This window comes from Sander lucioperca, chromosome 10, assembly GCF_008315115.2.
Source record: "Sander lucioperca isolate FBNREF2018 chromosome 10, SLUC_FBN_1.2, whole genome shotgun sequence".
In the NCBI taxonomy this organism is placed as follows: Eukaryota; Metazoa; Chordata; class Actinopteri; order Perciformes; family Percidae; genus Sander; species Sander lucioperca.
Genome location: NC_050182.1, coordinates 36,157,834 through 36,181,082, shown reverse-complemented (window position 1 = coordinate 36,181,082; position 23,249 = coordinate 36,157,834). Strand labels below are relative to the sequence as shown.

Sequence of the window (23,249 nt, the reverse complement as noted above, 5' to 3'; positions counted from 1 at the left end):
CATTTCACTCAAAACCATGAATGTAAACCTTGTAGTGGCGCTAGAGAATAAGTCAGGGATGCATCCTTACATTCATCCTGTGGGACCTATGATTTTTATGCCAGTCCATCAAGTAGCATAGACGGTGAAATATTTCACATAAGTCAGGAGTTTACCAAAGTCCTCAGGATTCATCCCCTGGGGAACATGAATGTATGTACAGTAGAAGATTGTATGGCAATCCATCAAGTGGATCAGTCTGGAAAAAAGTGGTGGACCAACCGACCGACAGAATGTCTCTGCCATGCATAGAGCCACGTCGCTACTATGGCTAAAAAATGTAAAAGGTTAAGAGTTTTTAAATGCAAGCAGAAATTGAGCCTCTATCCTTGTTTAGATCAACATTGATACAACCTTGTAGGTCTATGTTATATTTAGACAGAAAAATGTCTGGATCTGAAAATACATTTTGTTTCAAAGTATTGTCAGCCACAGCTGCACTCCTGACTGGAACAGTACTGTACTTGTTAGCTGGAAGACTTAGCTTACTAAGCACTGCAAAAGGAAGCATGATGAACCATTGAGGGTGTGCTGAATTCAATAGCATAAATCATTCTAGATAGATAGGTGGCTCTGGCGCAGGGTAATCATTTTCAGTGCGAGAGTTTAAGACATATGATTGTTCTTGTGCTAACTTCCCTCCTCCACCACCTTATCCTCTTATGATTATGATCAATTATCCACTTATAATTAGAGCCTGGCAGTAACTCAGCTTATGGGCCCTGGCACCTTATATAATAGCCTGTAATAATGCTGTCAGTCACATTTCATATAGTCCACACATTCAGGCTCTAGAATCTGCTAAAATTAATACTCCAGTAAGAAATGTTTCAGTTTAATCAACAGAGCTGCAAGAGAAAGCGGTCTTTTGTAATGATATTATCGACGAGCCGAGAGGGAGAAAAGAATAAAGATGTGAATAACCTTCAGTGATTCTTGCGAGAAGATTGGGACTTTGCAGCAAGAAATAATATTAATAGGTCATAATAATGAAATATGGTGAAAACATGTTCGACAGATGTATAACATAATGCAGTTGAATGCATGCATTTAAATTACAGCAGGATTTGAAGGTTTTGAAAACAACAAGAGTCAAGCAAACTAGCACATAAACTGTTGATGAAAATATGCAAATGATTCCACCCATTGAAGGAAAATTTCAAGTATGAAATTTGTCATCACTGTCTACTTTCTTCTCTTATCACTCTCTCTCTTTCTGTTTGACTCTCTCCCCGACCCCATTCAACTCCAGTTTGAGAAATAGAGCAAAACAAACTGTCAGAAGAGCCACTTCCTGTTGTGTACTTAAGATCCCTGTCATGTGATAGTGTCAGTTGAGGCGGGTGTGCGTGAGGCCAGTATGGGGAGGGAATATGGTGGCACTGCTGATCTTGCTGATGTGAACACAGCCCACCGTCCCACCACTCCCCCACCCCGCACCCTGATTGTGTAAAGTGTTGACTCAGCCAGTGTGGAGTCAGAGCCCCCAAGCCCTGCACGACTCATGCACACCCACGACACACACCCAGTCACAGATACATAGTTTATACTTTATGCATGATAATACCCCATCTACACTAAATTTATACGCATGTAAATCTTTATCAGGCAAATTCTAGCTCATATAAGTTACAATGGATTTGAGGGTTTAAGGAGTAAACAATCTGTCAATAAAAAGGGGGTAAATATAACTGTAGCTATTGGTGCCATACTTGATCTTGATTATCAAACTCATTCATTTGGATAAGGAGAATCAAAAAAAAATTCACTTTTAATTATAAGTTGCTTGTAGTTTGTAGTTTGAAAAAGCACACATGTGCATGTTTATAAAGATGTCATGGATTGTATTTTATTCCTGTTTGTGGTTTGCCTTATGATGATCACCAACCCCCTACTTTTTAATTCATAGCTACATTACTACACAAACATATGCAGATATACTTTATGACATACTGTAGATAGCTTAGCTGTGCATGCAAATGGTAACCTAATGTGTCTGTAAACTGAATGCCTCTGGAATTATTTTTGCTTTCCTTACATGTTTTTTGTCTCTTTTCCCACCCTCCTTCCCACTTTGTCTCTTTCTTTTGTGTCTCTTTCTAAGGTGAATGATATGACGTATGTGCAGGCCGTGCTATAGAGACCTCACTGTTACATGATCTGGAATCTGCTAATGTGCTTCAAACTGAAGAGAATCAAGAGAAGCCAATAAAATGAAGAACAGAAGTGTGGTGGAATAACAAACCTGATGAACAGAACTCTCAAAATTTCTGACACAATGATGACCTGGAATTGAGTGAAAACCTTCCCTTTATTCAGAATAGACAAATAGATTGTTAAATCTAAATCTGGGACTTTCACTTCCATATTACTTGTCTAGATAAATGGTAAATCTACATACGTTGCTCTCTATGGTGCCAGTGGCACGCAGATAGTTTGAGCCAGTCATTCATTGACAGTGCTAGATGAAGATGGATAGATGGTGTTGCATCCAGTAACTGGAGAGTGCTAAATGAGCTGCTGTGTAAGCAGCTTGATCTCTGGATGATTAAAGGCAGATAGCATTTTAACTGACCAACAAAGGCACGCTATACATCCCTCGATGTGCAACTGCAGATAGCAGTAGTTTCAGGTTTTATTGAGCTTGTGAAAGGCCAGGTAGACAGGGTACTTTAGTTTGTACAATGAATCCTAGAGACAGCGTGGAGGTGATGGAGACCCAGACCCGAGGTCAGAAGGAGAAGCTGGTTGAAGACCCGATCAACCCTGGCAACGAGGTTGAGGGTGAGGACGACAAAATCCCCGGGGCTTACAACTGCAACGTTTGTGGACGCAGCTTCCCGTTCCTTAGCTCTTTGTCGCAGCATATGAGACGCCACACTGGTGCACGCCCTTACAAATGCCCCTACTGTGACCACAGGGCCTCTCAGAAGGGCAACCTCAAAGTTCACATCCGCAGCCACAAACTGGGCACGCTCTCTAGCCACCACTCCAATGAAGATGAAGAGGGTGGGGCCGAGGAGGAGGAGATGAGTGTTTCAGAGGGTCTCGACGGAGGTACGAGTCCAACTAAGAGCAGCTCTGCCTGTAACCGGATGATCAATGGGGACAGTGGTGAGGAGAGTCGGAGGAAAGTGCCTGGGAGGAGCATGAAAAGAGAGAAGCCTGTTACCGACCAGAGGCCTTACTGTTGCCGTCTGTGTGGCTATGAGGCCCTTCGAGAAGACCAGCTCCTCAGCCATATTGAAAAGGTCCACATAACAGCAGATACAGAGGAGGAGACCACTGTTAAGGAAGAGGCTGTGCCCGAACCTGATGTCGTCCAACCCCAGAGTGATGGGACCTTCCCCTGTGAGACCTGTGGTCAGATCTTTACCCAGGCCTGGTTTCTAAAGTCACACATGAAGAAACATGCAGGGATCCTGGACCACTGCTGTCGTATTTGTGGACGACGGTTCCGCGAAGCTTGGTTTCTCAAATCGCACATGAAAACACACAACACCAGAGCCAGGTCAAGGTCAAAAGCAGAATCCACTGAGCAACCGGCCACTATCAACGACGTAGCCCAGGATCCTGAAATTGTCACTGGCTCTATTACATCCATCTATCAAATGTGTTCCAAATGTGGGAACCTGTTCCACGACAAAGAGAGCCTGAGGGCCCATGACAAAATCCACAGTCTAAGTCATGGCAGGAAATCCCAGAACCAATGCAGACTCAGTGATGATGAGGACTCACCAGCTGCTAAGAGACGTTACCTTGACTACTTTAACCTCCAGCCTGTTGAGAAAAAGACCCTGGATGAAAAGGAGAGTGAGAAGAAGATGCTAGGTCAAAGAATCCCAGAGCTGGATCCAGTTTGCAGCTACCAGGCCTGGCAATTAGCTACTAAAGGAAGGGTTGTTGAGCCAGTGGAGGCGAGTTCCAAGGCCGCCTATGGGGTAGGAAGTATGGGGGAGGAGGCCCTCGCTGGAGCTGCTGTGGTTTTTGAGAAGGAAAGCAGCCGTTACGTCCTGCAAGGTCAAGAGAAACGCAGCTCAGGGCGACGAAGCAGCTCTGGATTGGGAAGCCATGCTTCTTCAGGGGACCGGACACCAGAGAGCCTCAGCGACTCAGAGTACCGGCCTTCGTCTCGCCAGGACCGACGGCGACCATCTTCCTCGAAGTCTAACGAGTGCTTTGAGTGTGGGAAGGTGTTTCGCAGTCGTCACCAGATGATCGTCCACCAGAGGGTCCACAGCAAGCACGGAGGTAGGGCATCTGTGGGACACAATGAAAGAACTGCAAGAGACGACCGATGGGGGTCCACCAGTGATCCAGAGTCAGGCTCCCCCAGCCGGCCCAGCACCCCGGGGTATGGAGACTCTCCACCAGCCTCCACCCTTGGAGACCAGGCCTCAGAGATGGGTACCGCAAAATCTGGAGAGATTGCAGGTTAGTCAAAAACTTCAGTCTTTTTTATCCAGTTTTGAAATGATCATCTATAATCAAAGGAACAATGTAAGGGCACTGAAGGATTTGTTATAAATATTAGCCTGATGGGAATCAGTCACATATTCAGCATAAATGCATTAATTGGAGGTCATAGCGCTGAAGATTCCTTTGTTGCTATTTCGTTCATTGATTATGACCATCATTGCCAAGTCGGCATTCCATTTGTCTTTTTAAGATACTGACTCAACTTCCCATCATAAAACAATATGAAAATGTAACTGCTATACAGGTAAATGAATGGTATACACACCAGTTCACTAATAGAAGCCTGCTCTGCAGCATTTTTAGTGGCAGAAATGACTGTAGCCCTTTACAAGCCTCCCACTCGAGGCCTCTGACTCTGTCACTCTGTAGTAAACATCTGTTGATGAAATGTGCTTTGTGTAGGTGCAGCTCCTCAGCTTTTCAGTCTCTATGGAGAAGGAAGTGGAGCCACCATGTGGCAAAATATCAGAATTACATCTGACTTCAGCTCTTTTATAGAGTGCTACACACAAATACTATCAAACATGGTCAATAAACTTTAACTGCCACTGAAAATTCAGTTTACAACAGTGCAAATATGTGGTATCACAGAGCAATAAAGCTAACAGTTGAGTCAAAGTGTGTGCCTTTCAGTGGCATGTCAGTAGAGTAGAGGGCATTTTTGGAATGCCTATCATTTTTTTCACCTCCACCACCAATAAACACTGCAGAGCAAAAAAAGAAAACTACCCATGCAAAGGCAAAACACCCATAATCACGGCTGAAATATGGCAAAGGAAGGATTCCTGTGCAAGCAGTGCATCGGAGCTCTCTGGCGTTAGTCTTTAAACTTTCAAACTCACTGAGTACGGGTTAGGATAGTGGATTGGTAAGAATTGTAGTGATTGCTTCCATTACTCCCTGTTAGTACAGACATTCAAAAATAGCAGCAACATTTCTGCCTGATCGAGCTGTGTGCTATTTCAGGTCTTCCTGTGTCAGGAAACTCCCCTCACCCCCCGTATCTGTGTGTGAATACAGTATGTCTTTTGCTCTCCTTTCTGTGTCTTCACCATAAAAATCTATCTGCACGTTTCCTTTTACTCTATGCTGAGGTTGTTTATTGTACAACAACCAATTATTAGTTATGCAACATAATAAAGGCCCTGTACTCTAGCTGTTAAAAGGTCTGGTCAACTTCCTTTTATATTAATAAACATACTGTATAGTATTGACTCTCTCCCAACCCACTGGCATCCTGGTGTCTGGTTTCAGGAATTGCATTTGGGATGCAGGATCTTTTTATACTCAATACATACAATGTACACAAATTAATGTAAAATATCGGACAAAAACTGTCAGGACACATGGTAAAATGTGATAGAATCTGTTGAAGCATTATCACTTTGTTGATATTTGATCAACTGTATAAAATATTTGTGAAAAACTTATATAATTAGTTTTTTAAATAATTCAATAGTTACCAAACATCTTGTCTAGATGTAGAGGCTTCTGTTTATACATCCAGCCATCCTTTTACTCTATGCTTTCCCTCCCTGTCCCCTCTGACTCTTTACTAATCTATAACCTCCTGTGACACCACTGCCACTCATCCACTCTTCTTACTATTGAGCCAGCCAGGCTGCCCGATGTCTGAGGGATTGGATATTTATAGAGTCACCTCCCGATGGAGAGGGATACAGGCAATGGGGAAAGAGACACTCAGAGGACACTTTAGTCGCTGTTACTCTGATGTCCCTTACAGCTATATAGCTACTTTTTGGGAATGCAAATGTGAAGTGGCAGTGTACATGCACATACACGACATATACATACATGATAGGCTTTTAGATACATTTGTTACGATTAGTTACAGATTAATAACATCTTCCATGGTGGTAATTATTGTGAGTGTCAGGATTGGACTGATAGGACTTGGAAGAGCAATACGAATATTTTGGGTGTAAAGTTTTTTTTATAATCAGGAGCTTCAATTCCTTTGATTCTCACATGTCAGTAACTAATTAATACAAGACCAATATCAGCCTGATAACCAGGACACATCAGTCTAACCACCTTCCCTACTAAAACTGCCCAGCCCCAGGGCTTCACCTTGGCAGAGTCTGAGCTGTGTGTGTTGGTCAGTGTTGCCAACAGGAAGCCAAATGAAAAACAGATGGCAGGTTACTGTGGTGCTATTGTGAAAAAGAGGAGGGGTAGTGGAGAGTACTATTATATGCTACTTACAAAATCTGATCTGTTGGCGTGTGTGCATGTATGTGCTTGTAAGATCAGATAACGCTCTATGGCCCAGCGTTCGGCTACTTTTGTGGTTTTCTGTTCAAAACCTCTGAATTCCAACTTGAGGATTTTCGTGCTTTACATTACTTTACATTTAATAACCCTTTAACAACCACTATGAATACAACAACTTCTACTACCATAATTCCTATTTTTTTTTATTTATAGCCTTATTCTCTTCCTGAATTCCTGAAATTTAACACTGATAGATTTACAGTTTTACCAGAAGTTTACCAGTATAATTCACTTGTAAAGAAAGATGGGTCACAAATGCCATCTTGTGGGGAATTCATAGAGCTGCACTTCAGGAATCAGAGCCTCACAATCAATAAACCAACTTAGCTTTATAATATATATGTATCTTATATTTGTCAAAATGTATTTACTAAACTCTCACTGTTTCTGTTGTTGTTTAATATTATGGTGTAATTGTTTCACAGCCTATGGGCCATAATACATCCCAACCATTACCATAGAGATGAACCAACACCTCCCTGACAGTTTTAACATCTGAACATTAAAAAAACCTTTACAAAAGTACTATCTATTAAAGGGCCCTCAAGATGTCCTTAAAACAATATCTAATGATGATATAATATAATTATTGCTTTTTGTGTGTTGATATGTTGATTGTCTTTGTAGTAGGTGAAGTAATAGTTTCATTTCAGGATACATTCGCATGTAAAAAGATAAGAGGAGATATGGGAATACAGGCCAATACTGCAGCCTGGTGGCTGTTCAGCAAAACTACATCTGGATGGAACAATATGAATCTTGCACAGTGAGCTGTAGTAATGAGCTCTGACTTACAGCTGGTGGTAGAGAAGAGTATCTCCTTTGCACTCATTGACCTTTATGTTGTCATTCCTTTTCCCTACAGATGAGAAGCCTTATATCTGCACCCTTTGTGACTTCGTCACCACAGAGTTGCAGGCCTATTTGACTCATGTCCGTGTCCAACACCCGGCTGCCCCCGGAGATAGACCCAGCCCCATTCCCAGCCCAAGCTCCAGCTCGGAAAGAGGCACCCCTAGTGGTTATCCCAAGCTCAAGAAAGCTCTTCTTCAGGGGTTGAACAATTCTGCATCCCCTCCTGCGTACCTTTCAGCCCTATCCTCCTCGCTCGATCCCAACATGACCCCTGTGGATCTATGTGTGAGGGCTGAGGGCTGCAGGGGCATAGCCTTCCTAACCCAGGACAGGAAGAGCCTCCCTAGCCACAAGTGCTCCTTCTGCTCCCACTCCACCCGCTACCCCGAGGTGCTCTGGATGCACCAGACTGTGGCTCACCGCATCAACAGCAGCAGCTCCAATCTTGCTCCTAAATGGGCTCTCAAACACAGCTCCAAGGGCTCCAGGGACAACTTATTATCCTCCAGGAGACGCACTGGTCCCCCGCCAGTCCTGGAGGGAAAGGAATGCCCACCGCTGCCTCCACTGATGCGTGCCCAACGTACCCGGCCCCCGACCTTCTCCAGCGAGGTTCTAAAGAAAAGCAGGCCAGCTAGTCAGGCAGCCATGCCATCATCATCATCCTCCTCTACCCCCTCCTCCTCATTCTCCAGGGGCTCCATAACCACCCCAGGCACCCAAGCTCGGAAAGTCCCCGTCCGGCCAGGCAGCAGCAGAAGCAGCAGCAGCAGCAACAGCAACAGCAACAGCAACAGCAACAGCAACAGCAACAGCAACAGCAACAGCAACAACAGCAGCAACAACAGCAACAGCAACAGCAACAGCAACAGCAACAGCAACAGCAGCAGCAACAGCAGCAGCAGTAGCAGCGTCAGACACATGGAGGACCAGAGTCATCAGTCTCGCTTCAAACCCAAAGTGGATATTTACCCTCGGGGAGGCTCGTCGTCTTCCTCCAGCTCCGTGGAGAAGAGCACCGGTGCCCTCTCACGTTCCTCAGCCCCAAGCCCCAGCTCTGCTACTGCATCCCGGATGGCTGACCGCTACTTGATGCCCCAAGAGGGCCTTGGCTTCATGCTGTCCAGCAAACACGGCCTATCAGAGTACAGCCGAGCAAGGGGTTCCCCTCATCAGCCGCTTCCCAACTCCCACGGCCAGAGCCGAGCTAACGCTACGAGGCCCAGCACCATCACCCACAGCTCCACAGTGGGACACAACTACGGATCTTCCCAAGCACATGGAGGCACTCTGCTGAATTCCTCCTCCTCCTCCTCTTCTTCTTTGCCTTCAGAGGCTCGTGGAGATGTGAAGCAGGAGCCAATCGCAGAGACACCAGAGACGCCAACTGACATCCTCGGCTTCCTCAAAAACTACAACCCCCACGAACTGGCTTCCCTCTACCACCGCTGGGGTGCGGCCAATGCAATGTTGGATCCAACTGGTAGGGAGCAATTTCAGTTTTTTTGATTTTGTTGACTTATTGACATATGTTTTTGTTAAAATGTGTAGTAACACAATGCTAAATAGTTTTTTTTTGTTAGTTTAAGTATTTCATCGCTGTCGGGCAATAACCTTGTGTCTCCATATTACATCATTTTAATGTTTCATAAATCAATGCTATTGGTCACCCTTTATGTCAGCCTGTGGGTTTTACAAATATTTAAACAGTGGTGTGGCGAGTCAATTTCCTGAAAAGCAACAATTTGTAATACCATCATTCAAAATAGGCTCTCTTTGAGAAAGCCCTTTGGAATCTCTCATCATCAGCTCACATACAAAATGCCAAATGTCAGGAGTGGAATGTTTTTCAGTGACCGAGCATTTTGTTTTGAGCTGTTATGAATATAATTGCCTAAAGGTGACAGGCTAAACCAGGAAAAAACACCCGCAGTCACCTACATACACACTTAACGTATGAACTATATTCAATCAGGTGTACATATTTATCCTCTCTAACACGTGCTGCCTCTCTCTCTCACACTAACTCGCCATCTGGCAGAAAGTGATTGACAGACACATGTACTGCTCGATTCTGACAAGGTTTTGAATAATGAAGAGGAGATCCATTAAATGGGCACACACACGTGTGCTTGCATGTTTGTGAGTGAGGCCGGATCTGGGGCAGCATGTGTGTCTGCGCATGTGCGTCCATATGTGCTTGGATTTTTAGATAGGAGTGTGTGTGTGTGTGTGTGTGTGTGTGTGTGTGTGTGTGTGTGTGTGTATTTTTCTTTTTTATGTGGGAGACATGAGAGAACCTTTGCTACTCTCAGGTCTGCGAGGCATGCCTAGTCTCCAGCTCCACTCTCCCAGAAAGCTGTCACAAACTGTTTAGGTCACGGCTCTGCCTGACGAGAGACTCGCACAGATGCGAATGGAGAGATGCAAAACAGAGAGAGAGAGAAAATAAGAGGCAAAGAGAGAGATGAGACAGAATAATTACCCCACCAGCTGCTTTGGAAATGGTCATTACCAAACATGCGTATTATTTGCCCATTTTCAGCTGTGTCTCTAAGGTCAAGTGGGGCTGTATGAAGCCAGGGGTGAAAGACAACAGCCCCAGAGCAGACGCATGACATCGCTGTCACCCGTCCGGGCGCATATCGTCACTATCCGCCTTAGCCCTTTGAGTCACATGCTATAAAGTGACCTTTTTTGAACAACTGAGTCTTTCTCCCATTTCTCTCCGTAATATGTGTATGAGTGTGTGTGTGTCTGCTTGTGTTTTCCGTCCAGCTCTGTCTTGTCTTTCATTAGTGCATCAGTGAGAAGGGCTGGCGGCCCAGAGTAGAAGTAGAGTATCCAGAGGCCAGCAGTCGGGCTGCCAGAGACACTCTCTGTCACCTTCTCCGCCTCCCTGTCCTGCTGTGTCCCTCCAATCCCCCCCAGCCCCCCCACACACCTCTCACTTTCCACACATACACAAAACTATTGGACACTGCCCAGATATATGCTTAATGCTTGTTTTTTTTTGTTTTTTTTTTAACATAAACAATGTACAATCTTGATACAGATCACTTTGATTTAAAAACTAAAATTATTACAACCAAGACACATACTCAGTGGAACAAGTCCACTCTATTTGACAAACTATGTAATGGCAAAGCTTTTTCTAAATTACCTCAGCCCTAGTTTGGCATGTTTGTAGCGCAATATCTAGTTTCTTATCGGCTGACATTACAACGATAATAACCATATATCTTCAAAAAGCTAACATCAGCTGTTATATGGGCCCGCAAATGTATTGGTCTAACTTTATTAAAAAAAAAAAATTAAAACAAAAGTTTTCAATTAAATTTTGTTACATGCAAATAATGGAATGATGCTCTTGTTATGATATGTATAGCATTGAAGCAAGAAGCAAGAAGGGGTGTCCAGGTTACAATAACATATGAGTGTCCTGATTTTTATGTGAAATTCTATCAGTTCGTCTCAGGCAGATAACTTCAGCGAAGTATTGCAATAATACTGTATAGTTAATTCATCCAGTTTGCATAATTTCAGTTTGATCGAATATGAACACAGCTTTTTAAAGTTTTGCATAAATTCTGACAGAGCAAGAAAGTTCACTTATCAACAATGATGTGATCTTTCCCCTACCTCCACTACGAGACTGACAAAGACAGACCTTCCTGCTTTGACATTTACTCATTTCATGTCATGTCACGTGACAGGACTTTTGAAATCATCAAAATTCAAGTTTTTGGGACGCACGCTCAACCAGGTGAGCTACCTGGGCGCCCTAAAACTTGAATTTTGATGATTTCAATGTTCCAAGGCTCAGTCCTTATCACAGCGGCTAAGGTTAGATTCCAAACCGCGGCCCTTTGCTGCATGTCGTCCACCCTCTCTCTTTCCCCTTCCTGTCTACAGCTGTCCTATCAAATGAAGGCCAAAAAAGCCCAAAAAATAATCTAAAAGAATTCAACAAGTTTCTTCGCCATTTGAGACCCTTAAAATGTTAACCTGACTTGCATGTAATGGTAGTGTTGTTGTGTCATTGTGTGTGTGTGTGTGTGTGTGTGTGTGTGTGTGTGTGTGTGTGTGTGTGTCTCCAGTGTGCGCCACAGCCTATGCCTCACTTTCCTCCCTTGGACCAGACACATATATAGGCCTACAACTCTTGAAACACATACACACGCAGACACACACACCTGACATGTGACACACGGGCCGCGGAGCAGGCACATCACAGCCGGGGCATTTTAATTGCCTGTAATTTATGCGGTGTGTGTATGTGCTGTGTGTGTCTGGCTGTCAGCCTCTGAGATGATGCTGTGTGACAGCTGCAGTCCAGCCCCTGGAGCTAGCCGCTCATAATGACACATTAGACATACTAATGATGCCTGCACGAGTCCACTACTACTGACGCTGCCTACCTCCACCGCTGCAGCCAGGCTCTGTGCTTATGTACACCCACTCACTTTCTGCCCATAACTGACCTTTACATCGCCATTCAATCTCAAAATGTCTTCTGCCTCGGAATAAACTGATGCTGATGTCCACCTTTTCCAACACTCTTATCGAAAAAGAAAGAAATAAAAAAGTTAGGAATTCTTTTAGGAAAGCTCACACCTTTGAATTTGAACACCTTTTTTTTCCGCTTTTCATATTTGTCTTTTGGTATGTGAAATTAAGATTCCATATGTGAAACCTGTGCCAAAAAGGGCTTATGTTTTAAACTCACCTGTCTTTAAGAGAGTGGCATTGTTCACAGACAACACTTGATCAAGACCAAATTTGGCAAAACATATGCTGAGATATAAATGGGTGTAGCAAGAAAGACATACTTAGAATTTTGCGATATGGATTCATTCATTAAATAAATAAAAAAAAGTTGACTTCGAATAACTTACAATAATAATAATAACTTCTAGAACTATCTTAACACAGCTGTATCTGCTAACAGTACATCCCATATGTTCGATTTATATCGTACCTCTGTTTTGACCACTGTAATGTTAAACCTGTGATGTAAATTTGCTATTTAGTACTTTGTTTAATTGTATGTTTCTCTTTTCTGTGTGTGTGTGTGTGTGTGTGTGTGTGTGTGTGTGTGTAATCAGGGATGCTGAGGTCTCTGATGCGGCAGGGACAGTATTTCTGCCATGAGTGCGGGAAGAGTTTCAGTCAGCCCAGCCACCTGCGCACTCATATGAGATCCCACACAGGTACAAACACACTCACAAACACAAACACACTCAAAGGAACACAGATCTCATACATTACACATACTTCCAGTTGCAAATTAATAGACAAATTAATGGAAACAGCTCATTTTGATCAACTAGATCACAGCTTTTAACCGGTGCGTTTTGTTGAAATTAGCTTTACTTCCTCATGGCTTGTATGCGTAAAAATAATAATAATAAATGCATTTACCTTTTCTCTTAAAATATACTTTCTTCTTCTGACCTTATTGAAACTCAGTATGTAGAAAAGTATTTTAAAACTGAGCTTGCACATTTGATTGAAGTGACCAAATATGAAAATGAGCATGAAGCTTTAGTATTACAACAAATAAGGAAATAATTCATGTTTTATATATTATATGGGCTATGCATAAACAAATAGTATGTGAATTATTACTATTATGTTTGCCAAAAAAAGTCATTTCAAGACAAAGAAATGTACTTTATGCTACACTGCACTGCGCCGTTACTTCTGTTTGGGGTCAGTTACATGATATTAAAACTGACGTAATTTTCATACGTTCAAAATCATGTTTACAAGCAATTTTCTTAAAAGAGTGTAATCTATATCTATAAGTTAGTATCAAGATAGTCTCGCATTACCAGACCTTCCTCCACAGATGCTGCGGAGGAGGGTCTGGCTAGTCCACACAGCATTCCGTGCTCTGGTTTATTGGCATTTCTTAAAACCAATCACAATCCTCTTGGGCGGTGCTAAGCGCTGGGCGGAGTGACGGTGCCGCTGCAAAATAGCCTCGGGAAGGAACTTGTTTTGGTGGAACATGTGTACGTTCAAAGGTTGTTTTAGTCGTGCAACAGAAAACTCAGATTGGACAGATAGTCTAGCTAGCTGTCTGGATTTACCCTGCAGAGATCTGAGGAACAGTTAACCATAGTCCTCATAAATCCACCGGAGTTTAAAATGCCAACACAAAGAAAGCGGAAGGTAACGGAAATCTGGCCGAAAAGAAGGACATCCAGCGGAATTTCCGGCGCCACCGGAGAAATCCTGGAAGTGGAACGTCGTGGATATGGTATCAAGATGATTAAACATTGCTAGGTATGTTAGTTGTGCTGTTAAATCAGGTCCAGGGTCTCCAGGAACCCAAACAGAACAATCAAGTCCTTTAACATGAGTTTTTAAAGTCATATGCAGTAACTAAAATAGTTTTTTAAAGAAACATGTTGCAAGAGCATCACTCACAAAAACTTTAGAATTATTTAAAAGGGAAGGGTATGGCGGACAGGCAAACAACCTCAGCACACAAGAATTTGTGCACACTGTCTCACAAGTCCAGCACCCTGCTTAAACCTGTGGAACAACCTTATTAGTTACTTGTTATTCATGTACTACTAGATGTTCCCACTTTTTCCTTCAACAGTCACTCATTCCCGTGACACCTGCGCACACACATCATCACCCGCACAGCTATTTATTCAACTTAGAAACACTCGCATGAGATATAGAGAATATATGCATGGGGATTCACATTCTCAACAATATTTCATCGTCTGACTGTCCATACGTCCGCTATGTTCCTGCATTCTCCAAAATAAATCAAAACAGATCTTTTTGTTCAGTTGAGTGTGACAGCCAGTCTGTGAGTCCTTCCCCGCCCTGGGCTGGGCAGCTGTCTCTATTTTTTAAACTGAAACGTGATTTGCTCCGGATACTGACCTGTGACAAATTTTATACATTATTAATCACATGTCAATTAGAGAGATGGAATTGCGCATTCTAATGAGGCAGAACAGCATTTGTCCACGCCAACTTTAAGAGTCCATTTGCATGCGTACCCGATGCCATTCTCTAAACAGCTTGATTTAGACATCCTGCCTTTTCTTCTACTTTTCCTTAGTGCCCTTTCCATTCCATTCAATCCCTTTATTTCCACTCTTTTCCTTTCCTTTTTCCTTGTTTCCTCCCATTTCAACCCTTTCTATCTCCTGTCCTCTTTTTTTGTTTCCCTGTTTTGTCTCATCTCGCACTTTCTCCTGTCCTCTTCCTCTTTCACATTATCTATTGTTTCCTCTCTTGTTTCCTGTCATTTATTCTACTCTCCTGTTCTTATTTCCTCTATAGTCTTCTCGTCTCTCCTCTCATTTCCTCTTCTCTCGCCACCCACAGTCTCTCTCTCAGTCTACCCTCTCCTCTCCCATTGGTCTGCCTTCTTCCCTCTTCATTTCCACCCTTCCTCTTCCCTCTCCTGTCCTGTCATGTCCATCAACCGGGCCGGCGGTGATCATAGAAGACAGTGAGATAAGTAGCTTCTTTATAGAGAGTGTGAATGATATGTGACACAGCCAGTGATTCTAAGTGACAGAGGCCAAATGGTAAGTGATGCAACGCTCAGCTCAGCTCCCCCCCCCCAAGCCCTTTGGTAAACACACACACACACACACACACACACACACACACACACACGCCCATGCATAGGGTCGGTAAACACTCGCCGAGGCTGTAATTAATGTTGTCACCGATGGTTGTCTTCAGCATTGGACGTGCACACGCAGAAAAGGCCAGCCACCCCGAGGCCTCTATTAACATGCGTCATATTAAATCACAGACTTGCTTCCACCAGGTTCCATCACCACCATCATCACCACCACCATCATCACTGCCAGCTCCCCTCCATTAACAAGGGTGCTGGTGGCAAACGCTACTGTGTGCGGGTGGTGGTGGAAGGGGGGAGGGAAAATGCTTGTGTGGATCTGGTAGAGCTTTTAACCGAATGCCAACCCCCCCCCCCCCATCCTCCTCCTTTTCCACCCCCCCCCTCCCATCCTCCTTCTCCCCCCACAGTTGGGTTTGATTTTAACGGACTCCACAGAGGTACTGACGCTCACACCACCGCTTCTGAAGCTCCCAAACAAGTATGTGGCACGATGGCTAACCACTGGGCTCCCTCATCGCTTCTGCACGTTTCGTATTATTTTTTTGTCTCACCTCCGCATGTTCGTCTGTGTCAACCCCGCAACCCCCATCCTTTTGAGTGTGTGTGTGTGTGTGTGTGTGTGTGTGTGTGTGTTTTTTTTTCTTCATGTGTAACAGTCACATTTGACACCTTCTGCATCCGGCATTAACACCTGGCACTTTCACATGCTGCTGGATCACACCTGACATTAGTGTGTGTATCCAGTAATACATATCACAGTCGTCTCATTGAAAAAAAAAACTTCAATTTTAGTTTTAATTACACTTGAAGGGTTAGTGGTTCCTTTATTAATTGAGAAGACATTACCAGACGCTTGATAAATTCAGCTTAAAGCCTTTATACAATAATAATTGATTTTTTTTTTTTTTAACACTGTTCACTATTCTTGCAGATTCTTTCAAAACATGGTTGCATCACTTCTTTGTATTCAAGTGTGGTTTTGTCTTTGGCTGGACTGAATTCGCACTTTTAAATATATACAATGAAACTTGTAAATTCAATTTGTAAATCTAATTTGTAATGTCCAACGGTAACTTTTTTACTTTTTTCTGTTAGAAATTCATATAAAACAACAGTAATTCAGCCTATCAGTTCAAACTTCATAAAAGCAGTTAATACAAACTAACATTAAAATCAATTAAATGAGAAAAGAAAGGGCAGATTGATTAATAATGAAAGTAATTGTTGTATGAACACGAAAAGTTTAAATGGGTTTTTAACACACAAACACGTAACAAACACATTCCCTGTAGTTTCTCTAATGTCTTTAAAGAGTTTTTAGAGTCAGTCATTGAGACAGAGGAGGAACAGAGGAGTAAATCTCTTCTGCTTTGACATTCGGAAAGAGCCGGTTTCTACACCCTGCACCTCCATCTTAATTAATCACACACATATCTCACTCACTCACACACACACACACACACACACACACACACACACACACACAGAGAGACTCAGATTTACCGCACACTATGAATGATGGGAGCAGGCGCGGCGGAGGGGTCCAATTAGATGTAGTGTTGACGCTGCTTTACGGTGACGATAACCTTTATTATAATGTAGTGCAGCGGTCCCGTCGGCGATGTTTCCTCGCAGGACGATGTCGTGGAGGTTCTCGCTTTTCCTCTCACGTCTAACCTCGCCGTCTCTCCAGCTGTTTTTCTTTCTTCTTTTTTTTTGATTTTTGTGATTAATTATACCTTTTTTGTTTTTATCTCTCTCTTTGTCATCCCAATCCCCAAAAGAACCACCTCGCCACCCCCTCCCATTCTTTCTCTCCGTTGTGTTTCTGATGATGTATGATAACGGCTATATTTCCCTGTTTCTTCTTCAGGGAGAAAGGTGCGGGAGGGGCACAGGGAGTCATTTGTTTTCCCGCTTTGATACTCTTCCATTTATCAAAATGATAATTAGGTGCAATTAAATGGCAATCTCATTTGTTTTGTTCAGGTGTATGTTGCTTAGTGTCTTCTTATTTTTTTTATATTTTTTATATATTTCTGCAGAGGTGTCTGTGCCATTGTAGGTCAGTCTAATTAGGAGAGAGAGTAGTGTGTGTGTGTGTGTGTGTGTGTGTGTGTGTGTGTGTGTGTGTGTGTGTGTGTGTGTGTGTGTGTGTGTGTGTGTGGGGCGGGAGGGGGGAGCATGGCATGGGGTGGCCCAGGTGATTGAGAGAAATACAAAAGTAGGACTGTTCAGACAGGGGATGTGTGGAGCTCTTCTCCAGATGGCAGGAAAGAGAAAGAAAGAGTCCGTCCATCTGGGTCAGAGTGAATTTTCTCTGTTGCCATCAAGACGTCGTTATATTTGATCTGCTTTTAAAACTAATCGCCACTCTAAGTCATTTATCCCTTCTGCAATTTCGACTTTTAAATGGAAATCAATTATTTGATTATTAATTATCTACTCTCTAGGGTGTAGGCCTATATGTAGGCTTGTGTGCTGTTATGTGTGTGTGTGTGTGTGTGTGTGTGTGTGTGTGTGTGTGTGTGTGTGTGTGTGTGTTTATGCCTGTAGCTGCTCTTAACTAATTTCCCCTTGTGGGATTAATACATTTGTTGAATTAAGGATCGAAAAGCAAAGTTAACTTTTTAAGTGAAATGAGGTGTTAAAAAAAGGAAAAAAAATTAAATGTGAACGCTGCTCTTGTCCTGCATGATATTCCCCTATTTCCAGTCGAATGCCATCATGTGTCTCGGTTTATGCTTGTCTGTGTCTTTGTTTGTTTCTGCCTCCTTTTTTTGTTTCCACTGCAGCTCTCATCTGAGTTTACGCCGTTGTGTCTTGTTAAATCTCCTGTTTATTCAGCATTCTCTAAAAAGTCTTGTCCTCTCCAAATCTTGTGTATGCCTTCCTCTCTGGCCTCTACCTGAACCTTTCAACCTAATGTGTGTTTTGTGTGTGTTTTCCTCAGGGGAGAGGCCATTCCTCTGCCAGCTCTGCCCATACCGAGCATCTCAGAAAGGGAACCTAAAGACGCACGTCCAGAGTGTCCACCATATGCCTTTTGACAACAGCCAGTACCCAGACACAAGGAGCTTGTTACTGAGCCGGGAGGAGCGAGGAGCGCTGGCTGCCAAACAACCACCAGCGCCCCAACAACATCAACAACATCAACAACAGCAACAACAACAACAACAACAACAGGAGACCATCTGATAGACCGGGATCTGGACTTGGGACCAGACTAGTCAGGGAATCACACAACCTAAAAACACTATCGCCATTCCTAAAAAAATCAGAGGAGTCCTCTCCACTCATCATCCTTTAATGACCTTAGAATAATTATCTACAATGAAGGCTCTTGTAGTTGTTGTTGTTGTTGTTTTGTTTTTTTACATAAGAAGCTAGTTAAAGCTGTGCTAGGCAATTTTAGCAGCAGAGAAAAGTGTCTTATCTACTAACGGAAAGAATTTCTGGTGAAATTCTGCATTTGGAAATTCAAAACAAAAAAAAAGTGTCAGATGTGCACACAGGTGGGACATTTTATTTTCTCTGCACAGAAGAAATGAAGAGTAAAAAAGTGTCCCCTCAGCAGGAAAGCTGGACTCACCAAGGATCGATCTTTTGCTAATTCAGTTTGAAAATTGGCAACACTGAGCAGATTGTGTGTAGTTTACATCACCTTTCAAGGATTTCTGAATATAGAAGCCCTCAAAATTCAAAAGAGTTGCCTCTTGCTGCCATTCCGGAGGCACCAACGAGTTGAAGTTGCCCAGTGCAGCTTTACGAGAAAAGCGACGTTTTTATGAAGAGAAGTGGAAAAACTGAACTTGAATGCAACTGCTCGTGTTTTGATTAAGGACTGTGGCATTGCATGGCTGCTGTAGTTGCCCCCCTTTCATTTTTTTTCTTAGCTTTATTGTATAAGAGTTCGTGCATTCCTCAGGACACCAATCATCAGAGATGAGATGAGAAAAAAGATGCTCTGCAGTTCATCAGTCAATTTGCAAATGAAGACTTGCATCTGTCTGCGTCTCTGTGTGTGTGGGTTGGTGTGTGTGTGTGTGTGTGTGTGTGTGTGTGGGTGTGTGTGTGGGTGTGTGAGTGTGTGCATGTGTGCATGTGTGCACAAGTGTGCAAAACTCACCTCCCTCCAGTCCAGAGTGTAATGTTAGAAGTGCAGTGACCACTCTGAGGCTGTGTAGCTGATGATTGGAAGGAGAGAGAGAGAGAGAGAGAGAGAGAGAGAGAGAGAGAGCATTAATGGGGGTGTCTGCTTTAGTGCTCATTAAAAAGAGTGTGCGTTTTTAATAGCCAATATAAATGAGCATACCAATTTTATGGTCATTCAATTATTGTCCATTTAAGAGGAAGGGACTGAGTGGAGGCAGTTTTCCTCCATAACTCCATCTTAATAAAGAGTGTTTCCGACACTTCTGACTTTGAGTTAGTCTGACAGTGGGGAATGCAGGAAGATGCTAGCTCGGCTGTGGATTGCACTGATTAAACTCTGACTTGTGCGCTTGCAAAAGAGAATATGGTACTATTAGTGTTAGCCAGCAACATTTTCATTCATATTGCTAAAGGGCAACACTGACCTTTTGGCCTGTTGGTTTTTAAGAGATGAAAGCTTTGGTACCCAAAATACCGCAGTATCTCTGGTAGGAAGCCTGTCAGCAGCACTAAATACCTTAGCTCCAATGTAACCAGAGGGGTTACAAGATACTTGATACTCGATAGAAGAGAAGCAAACAAAGTTCTTCTTCACAAAGTTAGGTTTCTTTTTTGTGACTTGTCTCATCTTGTAAAGTAGTGAAAAGTTTAACCCGTTCAGGGCTCTAAAAGTGACTCAAATTAAACAATTTGAGAAGAGAATTTCAGAGCCAGGTTAGCTGGTTTCCTCGTTTCCAGTCTGTGCTAAGCTAAACTAAGCTAAGCTAAGCGGCCACTTGCTGAATTTTTAGTGGACAAACATGAGAGTGGTATTAATCTGATCTTCTTTTCTTATCAAAATCTCTGCAATTAAATGAATATTTCCCCAAAATGTGCCAAACTATTCCTTTAAAAGTGACAGGTTGGTTAAACAGATAAAAACGACATAAAATCCAACATGTCCGCTGTAACAGAGCATGCACATTCAACAGAACAAACTATCAGAGATAAAGAGCTGATTTTGTTACCAAAGCATTCAAGCAGACTAAAACTCCCATACTGTCAGGTTTAGTCTTTTGAATGGTGATGTGAAGAATTGCATTCTGGGAAGAAAAAGTGATGAGGTCATAGAGAGAGAGAGAGAGAGAGCAGCCAGAGATCAGGATGTCAGGCTTCCAGAGAGTTTAGATGGAGACGTTTTGAAGCCTATTGAATCATAGAGCCGCCACAGCCTTAACACAGGTGTGTGTGTGTGTGTGTGTGTGTGTGAGAGAGAGTATGCATTTATGTGTGTGTACGTGCATTCATTTCAAACCTCTCCATACTGTATACGTACTCCAGCCTCCCTCTATGCTTTGTATACTAGCCTACCTCCTTCGCGATTAAAAGCCTGTTTTAAAGGTGCAGTAAGTTATTCTGCCAAACAAATACAACGCCCCCCCCCGACTGTTCTTTGCTCGGAGGAGATAGAAAAAGAAGAAGAACAGCAAGACAGTTAAAAGCAGCGCAGACGTACAGAGCAAGAGTGGAACTGTGGAGACATTTTTGTATGCATATAATCAAAATTCAAACCTGTTAAAAGATGACAGAGCATACAGAGTACTGTACCTGCCATCTATTTTGAGATCTTAGTAGTTTTTCCACGATGATGAAATGGTTGCTATACCAGTGGGTTGTTGGGTTATGCATACATACATTGTGTGCTTGAATATGCCTAATAATGCACAAATGTGTGTATTGAAGATGTGGGTAGTGAAAATACTTGAAAACGGATACTCTAGCCTTCAAGGTAGTATAGTACTAATACCAATGTTGTACAGAATTCCCTTTAAGACTAACTCCTCAGTTATGAATTTGTACTCCGAAGTGTGACTTAGAAAAACTATGAAGCAGGAGTGAGTGTATGTAATATAAAGTGTATATCTGTAATCCACTCTCACACAATTACCAAACCCTTATATACAGCGGTAGAAACCAAATGGCATTACTAGTGCTCTTAGACTAGGTTACTGCTTTAACCGTTCTCATTTTGTCCCATCCTAGCTAAGGTTTCTTTGAGAATGTCTTTTGATGGTGTCAGCTAACACACGTAAATGTCATTTCTGGTTTAGAGGCTTTTTGTGTGGGTGATTCCATAGGTTAATGGCAAAAGATTTGTTCTGTGACGGCTGTGTGGCCCAGCTTTTTAGCTTTGTTTCCCCATTGAAAGTTTGATAATGCTAGGCACAGCACTGCTTATTTTTTTTCATAAAGATGTAAGAGTATGTTTTTAGTCTTTCTCTTCGCTAAATTGTAGGATTTGTTCAGTAGCTAGTCATGGCTGCCCTCCCAGAGGGGCTGGCAGGTATTGTTCTTTTTTTCTTTTTGGTTGGGTTATTATCATGCTTCTTAAGTTGTATTTTTTGTGTCCGTATTGCTTTTTTTTTTTTTTTTTTTGTTATGAACTTCATGATTAATTTACCTTAGAAGACATTATTATTCCAAATGTATTTGGTTGATATCTGTATTTATTATCACTTCAAAAAGGATTAGAGGACAGAGGCAGACAGGAGCGTTTGTTTTAATTTGATTTTTCTGGGTTGTTTTTGTTTTTAATACTGTGTAGTTTTCATGCCAGCAAGCCGATGTGAAAGCTCTACCTCGTCTGAGCCATTCTCAGTTCTGTTACACTTTTGTACATCATTTCAAAAAGATGTAATGTCATGTCCACAATAAAGACACACAAAATGGCACCTGTTGGCGCTGTTTCATCTGGTTTTGCTTGTTTGTTTTTAAATTTACCGCAGACATTGGGACTGAACACGTCCAAGTTTAGATGAAAAAGCTTCACAGATTCACAGTTTGCAAATGTTCTTCTTCCTTTTTACCCACACTGCCGGTGTGAAATTTACAAAGAGCAATGCAGCGCACCGTCTCTGAATATCGACGAGATTAAAAACTAAGCATACTTTGTATTCTTTTGTCTCTCACACGACTTATTCTTGCCATGTCACTCGCTGTCATCATGTTACTGTCGGCACTGTGCACACAAGCTTTAGTGGTTTATCAATCCTCAATATTCATGTCCACAATTCCTCCCTGACTGCAGCTACTGTACACAAAACCCTGTTAAACCTACATTTTTACTTTGTTACAATTTATCTTTTCAAATTAACAGTTGAAACTGTTCTTGGAATTGTACCCTAATAATACCATATGGTTAGCATTGTCACCTTGTAACAGGAAAGCCCCCGTGCAAAACTAAATGGGGCCCTTATATGTTAAGATTATACGTGGCAGGCCGTGTATTTTACACCTGGGCCTTCAGTACTATGCTACAGCAAATACACCACCTTCGAAAAATGTCACCATGACACTAGGGTAATATCGTGTGGAATAAAGTGATTTACCACAAGGCTCAACACCTAGAGAGTTTCAATACACTATTGCAGAGACATGAATACACGGTGACTGAAGCCATCACTTTTGCGCAGTACGACAGGATGCTGCATCATATTAGAGCTGCAAAGATTAATCGATTAATTGTCAACTGTTAAATTAATCGCCAACTACTTTGATTGACTTTTTTGTGACATTTTTTAGGTCTTTATTAGATAAGACAGCTTTAGACATGAAAGGGGGGAGAGAGAGAGGAAACGACATGCAGCAAAGGGCCGCAGGTGGGAATCGAACCAGCGACCGCTGCACTGAAGACTAAGCCTCTGTATATGAGCTCACGCTCTACCAGGTGAGCTACCCAGGCACCCGTTTGAATAATTTTTTAAGACAAAAATAAAAATTCTTTGATTCCAGCGTCTTTAATGTGAACATTTTCTAG

General features: G+C 42.5%; 1 protein-coding gene across 6 annotated transcripts in view; it reads left to right on the top strand.

The window, feature by feature from the left end:
* Nucleotides 1-22,180, top strand: part of LOC116035275 (zinc finger protein 516) — a 54,404-nt gene extending 32,224 nt beyond the window's left edge. For 2 of the 6 annotated variants that reach the window (XM_031278278.2, XM_031278277.2), the window contains exons 2-5: nt 2,144-4,473; nt 7,679-9,151; nt 12,777-12,881; nt 18,252-22,180. In XM_031278278.2, coding sequence (XP_031134138.2) covers nt 2,724-4,473; nt 7,679-9,151; nt 12,777-12,881; nt 18,252-18,496 — 3,573 coding nt within the window. In that variant the 5' untranslated portion in view covers nt 2,144-2,723 and the 3' untranslated portion in view covers nt 18,497-22,180. Of the gene's footprint in view, nt 1-2,143; nt 4,474-7,678; nt 9,152-12,776; nt 12,882-15,705; nt 15,777-18,251 lie in introns of all 6 variants that reach the window. The other 4 variants (XR_004898535.1, XR_004898534.1, XR_004101314.2 and 1 more) reach the window with 4 other exon arrangements.
* Nucleotides 22,181-23,249: the final 1,069 nt, after the last annotated feature.